A 7,704-nucleotide genomic window follows, 5' to 3' on the forward strand; every position below is an offset into this window, starting at 1 on the left:
TTTGGACCTCTTTGATCAAAAGCTTTGAGGGACGTTTTTTATGGTTCTGACCCCATGGTTGGGAATCACTGGTTTAGAAGATGCAACACTGTCCCCTCTCAGGGCTGTTTAAATGTTGCTTTGTCTGAGAATAAAAACAGAGATAACAATGTTATACTAATGCACCGTATATTACTTATAAACATCTGTTTACATTAGCAATGCACACAATATTAAACAAGCTTGAGAGCAGAGAGTCTGTCTAAGATTGTGGTTACATAGCAAAGCCTTGTTTTCCTATATTCAGCTCTTACAAAGTAAGTAGATGTGACATATTACAAGGATGCTCTCCTTAAGTCGGCCAATGTAGTGCAGTCTCATTCACAGATGAGGATCAAAACATTTCAATTTAAATAATTCATTTCATACAGCTTCATCTCAGTTTAACAGTCATGGTTTTAATGACACTCTTAGTGTCGCTCCAGGTCCTGGGGTTAGTCCTCCATCTGTACTGCTCTAAGGCAATACAAATCCACGTCCACTTCTCAAAGTGCACAAGTCAAGCTACTTCCAAAAGTCCAAACATGTCTTCCTCTTGTTTTTCCAGAAACAAAAGCATTCATATAAGTATACAGCTGGCATTATAATACTGAATGTTACAGGCTCAGTTAAAAAGTAAAAAGTGTCATTTAAAGCTTTTGGTGAAAGCAGCAAACCATTTTTGAAAGGCACCTGGGAACAAAAGGCCAATGCACCCATATCTCAACGCTGTTCACAAAGTGGGAATGATGGGCACTCTAAAAAGGATGACTTCTCGTACTTCCACACAGACAGGCATTAAGCCATGCAGTGACAAATGGACAAAAAAAGTGGATGCACTTTTTTGGACAAACTTTTCCTGAATCCCATCTTCCATCCATGATTCCATGATTTTGCGAATTGTTACGGGGTGGGGTTGAGGGGCACAGGAGGCGTGTCCTCAGGTCTGATCCAGCCACTCGGCTCGTTTGGGCGCCTTGCACGTGTGCACATCCACGGCCTCCTCACAGTCCTTACACTCCACATTGCAACACCATTTAAACTTGCACTCGCACTTGGTGATCTGTGTGACTCGAGTGGTGTCATAGCCCCGCCCACAACACATGACCTCACAGCCATCAGTGCCACGGGATGTTTTGTTACACACTCTGCCAGCTGTGCCCAGTGAACCTGCAGGAAGAGAGGAGAGAATGCATTAAATAAGTGCAATACAGTATATTTTTTTAACAACATACTGACAAGACATGATTCTCTATCACTTTGTATCACTATTATTAGGATTATTCTACAGATAAAAAATATAGTAGATTGTATTTCAAAGATTATATGACTGAGTTGCCCAGTCTTTTGTTATAGGCTCTTAACTGATCACCATATTACCTTTATTGGTGCCTGGTGATTACCTAATGCTGGAAAACGCTGTGTTCCTTGTGTGAATGTCATGCCCACAGAGATTAGGCGCTGGTGTTGTGGTGTGAGAAGCGCCCTGTTTGAACTGCCACCTATCACAACATGCGGCCCGTAGAACAACAGGACAACTATGTGCTGTTAGTAGAGTGGCCTATAGTTACACTGCCTTTCCCAAGCCACTGGTCTCTTTGAACCCCAGTGTGAGTGTGTGGGTTAAATGGACAGTGGAGCGTGACAGACAGCCTGGAGGCCCCATCTCTGCCCTCCAGCTATGCTTAGCTCAGACAGACACACTGTGACAGACATACAGAAACTTTTTTTTTTTCTTTCTCCAAATTAGTTGCCTTTGTGACCCAGTGAAGTTCCTCTGGGTAAGACAGGAGAGCGAGAGAAAATTATGCGTTACTGGCATATTATTGACATGGGTGTTTTTTTTCTGCTGGATGCCCCTCCTGAAGAAAACCTTGATCATATATCTAGGTGAAACAATCCACAATTTACAAGTGAGCCCTAGTAGATGGGTTGCAGCAGAATCGTTGTTAAATACAAAAAAGTTTAAGGTCTGTTTCAATTATAATTTGAACTGGTTGCAATTGACACATTTCCAAGACTGCACTTTTTAAGTTATGAAAAATCCTCTTATATGAAACACACTTTGCAAATCTAAAAGTAATTGCAATAAAAAGATATTTCACTGACATAAAATCAAAACATGTTCCAGGTAAATGCATCATCTGTGCAGAACATAGATTTCCAAACTAGCACTATATATTAAACGTATGCACCTTTTGTATAAATAGCTGAAGAGGATAAAGATTGACTGGTGTGACGGAGTCGTGTCGAAGTTATTGGGCTCATGCAGTGTGTGGCAGGACACATGTTGACAGCAATGACAGAGGTCAGGTAGTCTTTATAAGTGCGTCCCCAGGGCTCCACAATATTAGCTTCCACACTTTCCAAAGACCAGCTGTTATCTGACCAGTCTTTACCCACACATAAACACAGTAGTCACGCATGAGCTTGCACACAACAGCAGAAACACACAACAGACTGGGCCATCCATCACTGAGAGGCTGCCTCTCGGGCTCTCTACCTGCAGCTTTGTCCTGTAGGCAGTAGTCTGGGGAGTTCTCGAAGTACACCAGGTCATTCTTGGTGGCCTTCCGAAAGGCCTTATTGGCCTCAGCGAACCCCGTCCCGTCCTGGTTCATGGTCACTTCGATGGCCCCGTTGTACTTCCTCCTCAGATAATCCCCAGTTTTTCTGAAGTCTGACATGGCCATCCAGCATGTCCGGAGTGTACACGAGCCACTCACACCGTGGCATTTACACTCCAGCTTCATGAAGCGCTTCACTGCCTGCAAACAAACACAATCAAATCAAAGTTTGAGCTGCATTAGAGCTGGATAAAATGTACTCATTAGTGTGATGTAAATGTAACTCCCAGTGTGTACAGGTTAATATCCGATTGTCTCAGATCTATTTTTTGTGTGTGGATACAATGGATCTAGACCAAGTGTAAGCATAGAACAGATGCTTCTATCTTAATGTTGTGTTCACAGGCCATTTATTGTTCCTTCTATTGAATACTACTGAATCTGCTTGGCTGGTTGTATGACAGTGAGCCAGGCTCTACTGTTAAACTCATCATGATTTCTTTTATTTTCACAGTTAATACTAATGTCTATATTTGAGGACTGTGTCACTTACCGTCCTACCACAGCGGTTGTTGTGAAGGTTCATAACTGCTCGTGCATCTCTGACTGTTCTCTCTTTAGCGTCAATAAAAGCTTTGGCAAATTTAATTCCATAGTTAATATTGTCGCTACAGCCCCCCCAGTCGAACTCTCCTCTGTCGTCACTGGACCGGCCACGTCTTTGTGGGTCACAGTTACACATCTTGAGCTCCCCCTGGCTGCAGGCACGAGTAAGTGCATATACAACTCCCGCTGAGGAGATCGCGTAGACGAACGCTGCTTCACGACTGCCTGTGGACAGCAAAGAAAATAAAAGTAGTTAGAAACTGCTCACTATATTCACAGTCATGTTGAAAAGGGTTTCACAATGTGGCCATAATAGCCCACAGAGCAAAGGTGCTTCACAGCAAGAAGGTCTGGGGTTCAATCCCCCGGCAAGACAGGGCCTTTCTGTGTGGAGTTTGTATGTTCTCCTCATTTCTGCGTAGGTTTCCTCTCAGTCTCTCCTACCACTAAAACATGTACAATAGGCCAGAATGAATGAGAGTGAGTGGGTGGTTGGTGGTGGTCGACGAGGCCGACAACCACAATGGGCGGCTGTGGCTACAATAGTAACTCATCACCACAGAGCATGAATAGCATGAATTAATAATGACAGAGTGGCGCTTTGAGAAACTTGGTAACGCAGGCTTGAAAAGTGCAATACAAGTGTAAGCCATTATTATTATTATTATTATTATTATTATTATTACAAGTCACAGTTTCTGCTTCACAGAAAATAGGGCTTATAATTCATGGTAACCAAAGTCAAAACAAAAAGATTTTCAGGGACATTTTGGTAACATGCCTGCAAAAATATGTTTCTTATCACAAAAATGCACATACACACACAAAGTCAGATCCAGAGTGTGTATAATAGCATGGCTGCAGCAGCTTACATGTTCATATCAGGCCTGAGGTGGACTATCCGACAACTCTGTTCAAATATTATCATGGAAATAATCCTTGCAGTGGGGCTCTCCTCCTCTCACATAAATTGTTTAACGACATAGTGATACCCCATAAATCAATGCTGGTGATGTCATGACAGCATTATCTGTTCTCTTCTGGGATGTGCATCGACTTAAACGATGACTTACTATTGTGAGTATGAAGAAATAGTGATCAGTCAAACTGTTTTGAGTAGTTAGACTGGGGGGGGAAAAAATGCTTTGGCGATACTGCCGCTACTAGCTCCCACTTTAATCACAGCCGACACTTAATAAGTTCAATTTCTACAACAAATTATCATTGAGACTAACTGCTGCAACCATTTCTGTTGCAGCTAACGGTAATCATTTCTAAAGCCACACATATATTGTCATCATGAAAAAAATGCAAATGCCCAGCTAGTTTTGTGCCTGTTATATGTTGCCTTGTTTTGTTTCACTGGCTTTATTGAGTGGTGGGGTAGAGGGTGCATGAGAGGGAGCATTCAAACCAGCGCTGTTGTCCGTCAGTGAGAAACTCTTTAAACATTTACTGCTACTCGGGGGAGTATCTATTTCAAATGGCGAATGCTTATTTATGTCAATTTCCCCATGCGTAATTATGTCTCTCTCTCTGACCCCTTCTGCCTCAGTCCCTCTGAGTGGGACGACACATGTGGTGGCCAGTTAGATTACAGGAGTTACCCTGCTATGGTTTTGCAAGTAATTCTTACAGGTCTAACTGTCTAGTCATTCGATCAGAGACACAAAAGAAGTTGAAGACGTGGTCAAGTTGTGAACAGTGGACTGTTGTTGGTCTCAGGTGCCTGAAAAGACCAAGCTTTTATATTGTAAACAGTCCAATCTTTCAAATTATCCAATGAACAAAACACTATATTACAAATCTGACATACAGAATATCAATATTCAGTTTTCTTTCAAACCAGGTATCACACTGACATATAGGCTGTAAACTGCCATATCAATACGCTTTGAGATTTGGATATGCATAATTGCAGAAAATAACTCAAACCCTAAATCAAACCCTAAGATGGCAGATAACAGGTTAAAGAATTATGAGCAAGCAAACTCTATATTACTACTCAATATCTTACAAAAGTCATTGTGGAAAATTCCTGGTGTTTGTGTTGAGGCAGGGAGCATTGCAACAGTCCATTAGTGACTGTAAACACAGAGTACCAGTGAACGTAAAAATGAGTAAAGCTGACAGGAGGAACAAAGCAGAGAGACTTACTGCGCAGTAAGACCCGTCCGAACACCAAGTGGTCGCGATCCAGAGTGCTGCAGTTCCAGCGGTGATGTCTGAACTGGTGCTGGCACTCTCGAATCCACTCCTTGGTGCCTTCACCGATGGCCTGCATGATGTCAGGGTGACTTTGGCACAGCTGCCGCTGCTTCACCACCAAACCAGGGATGTTATTGCAGATGACACGAGCCCCTAGTGTACCAATGTACCTGTGGAGAACAAGCCCAAGAAAATGTGCCTTTAGAATTTGTGAAAATAATTATGTCGATTGAGTTTAGTTTTCACTCTAGAATAGAGAGCACCCATATCATGCAGGTTAATCGTATGGTTGACACTGGTGAAATAAAGTATGAATGGGTTAAAGCACTTGGAGTGCCTGATTTCTGTTGTAAAAGCGGCATTTACATTGAGACCATATAAATACATATATTCTTACATTATGACACAATCATCTTGTGTACAACCAACATGACCAACACGGTTGCTTAAAGCAGAGGTCATACCTCCAAGTACACCATTTGTGTGTCTATGTACTCTTGCAACAAAAGCTGATTGGTCACTGTATTTATAATGCAGCTATATAGAGCAGGGACAGAAGCAGTAAGTTGGCTTAGCATCATGGTAGCCATTTCAATATGAGTTTACCTACAATAACACAAGTTACATTGTGGAAGCATTATCATTTTGGTGAGTGGCCGAAAGGAGAGCATTTCACTACATTTAACAGTTAACGTTTGGAGAAGGTGGAGTGAAACCATTTACTCTGCTCTCCAAATAAATAAGCACTTAACCTCTCCCATAAGACCTGCGAGTGTTATGACTCCCAGTGGGATCTCACCAACCATTCACATTGTCACAAATCAGCGCTGTCACAAACTAAAACCCCTTGATTCTTATCATTCCCCCAAATCTTTCACACTGTAATAAAATAAGAGCATTATGGAGATAGAGGGTTTCCCCAGAAGGAACAGCATGCATCCTGTCCACAGCAGGTCAGAGTATAAGCTGTGTGGTCGTGGGTTTTACGAGACTCTGTCCCCCCTGAGAGGGATTAGCGAGTGCGGAGAGGAGAACTGAGTGCTCATCAAAGGAAGCAAAAGCCAGAGCAGCGATTCACACTTCATTTTCTAAGCAGAAGAGAACCTGGGCACTTTATAGGATGGTAAATCACTGTCTGTGCAGTGAAACTGGCTTTGCAAACTGGCAACATATCCAGCAACATCTAATTTTATGCAGAAAATGTTTCATCATAAGTTTCAAAGTAGAACACAAACTTGGAGGGAGACATGCCAATATAGACCGATCACAGAACTTTATGCCTTTGTCATATTCTAATGATTGACAGGCTAAAATAAAATAAATAATAAATAATATTTGACATTTTGTAAAGTGTGATGACAAACATGCAGAGCTATAGAGCTGATATCCTGTGCATGCATATATGGATGCATATTTTTTTGAAGTCACTGTCCTTGTGCTCATGCCTTTTTTTCTGCCCTCACAAAGGTAAATTAAGTCTTCAATACTTTAAAATCCCATTGGTAAATGAAAAAAGAAAAGAGAAAAAACAACAAAAACTTAACTCACAATTCATAATAGCTGCTTTTAATGCACACAAACTACTGTATTTGGCATTCCTTCAGCACACCGCCCACACGCAGACACTTCTCTTTCATAAACACGCTGCTGGACATTTTCGCGTTTGTTATTACGCAGACAGTGAGGTTTCGGGATATTTGAGTGAAGTCCTGTTTGTGTGTGTGGTACCTATGAGAATTAATGACTGCTTTGCCTCGTCTAGAGCAGGCTCCTGCTGAGCTCCACACGCGCTTAGCCAATAACCTCAACATAAATTACACATGCTCCGTTATTATTGAGTGTGGCAAGTCATCAACTCACGGCAACATACCCAATTCTCAAGACTCCATCGAGACAAAAAAAAGGAAAAAAAAAAAAAGGTTGTTAGGGAAATTGCGCATTGTTGCATTTGCGCATAAGGCGTTTAGGCCTAACTTTAAAACTCTCTCAGAGTGAGCTAGGCCCATTTGACACTGTGCACTCAAGTGGCCGTTTTTTTTCCAAAAGTGGGGTGTACAGTTTAATTAGATCATAATCGAAAGTTGAGTAATGTATTAGTCCTCCTGTCTATCTACTTACCACCATGAGGAGTCCACTCGAGGCGTGATAAGCAGCAGCAGGAGCAGACACGCATTATAAATCCGCGTAGGAGGAGGTTTGGGGCATGACGACCACCTTGGCGAGAGCCTGACCCCCGCCGTCCGCTCTGTCCTGACACTCAACAATTGCTTCAACCCCAACATGGCTTTCCGCAGATCTGCATGTA

The 7,704-nt window shown here is 42.2% G+C and overlaps 1 protein-coding gene across 2 annotated transcripts; it reads right to left on the bottom strand.

Moving 5' to 3' along the window:
• Positions 1-256: 256 nt before the first annotated feature.
• On the bottom strand, positions 257-7,704 carry LOC306964062 (protein Wnt-2b-A). 2 transcript variants are annotated; one of them, XR_013792947.1, is made up of 6 exons: positions 7,518-7,704; positions 5,349-5,569; positions 3,139-3,416; positions 2,522-2,786; positions 516-1,188; positions 257-485 (listed from the first exon to the last, which is right to left on the bottom strand). XR_013792947.1 is itself a non-coding variant. In XM_079557908.1 (5 exons), the coding sequence occupies exons 1-5, from the start codon at positions 7,679-7,681 to the stop codon at positions 959-961; spliced, it is 1,158 nt and encodes a 385-aa protein (XP_079414034.1). In that variant the 5' UTR covers positions 7,682-7,704; the 3' UTR covers positions 257-958. The 2 variants fall into 2 exon arrangements, 1 of the variants encoding a protein (XP_079414034.1); XM_079557908.1 differs by having other exon boundaries at positions 257-1,188.

The sequence above is a fragment of the Gobius niger genome (assembly GCF_951799975.1).
Source record: "Gobius niger genome assembly, chromosome: 6".
Taxonomy (NCBI): domain Eukaryota; kingdom Metazoa; phylum Chordata; class Actinopteri; order Gobiiformes; family Gobiidae; genus Gobius; species Gobius niger.

Bases quoted from the DNA above. Each gene is read 5' to 3' on its own strand.
- LOC306964062 (XM_079557908.1), bottom strand. From the start codon at position 7,681: ATGTTGGGGTTGAAGCAATTGTTGAGTGTCAGGACAGAGCGGACGGCG. The intron at 3,417-5,348 runs GTAAGTCTCTCT...TGCTGTCCACAG, and splicing joins CGGACGGGTCTTACTGCGCA to GCAGTCGTGAAGCAGCGTTC. The intron at 1,189-2,521 runs GTAGAGAGCCCG...CTCTTCCTGCAG, and splicing joins CCTACAGGACAAAGCTGCAG to GTTCACTGGGCACAGCTGGC.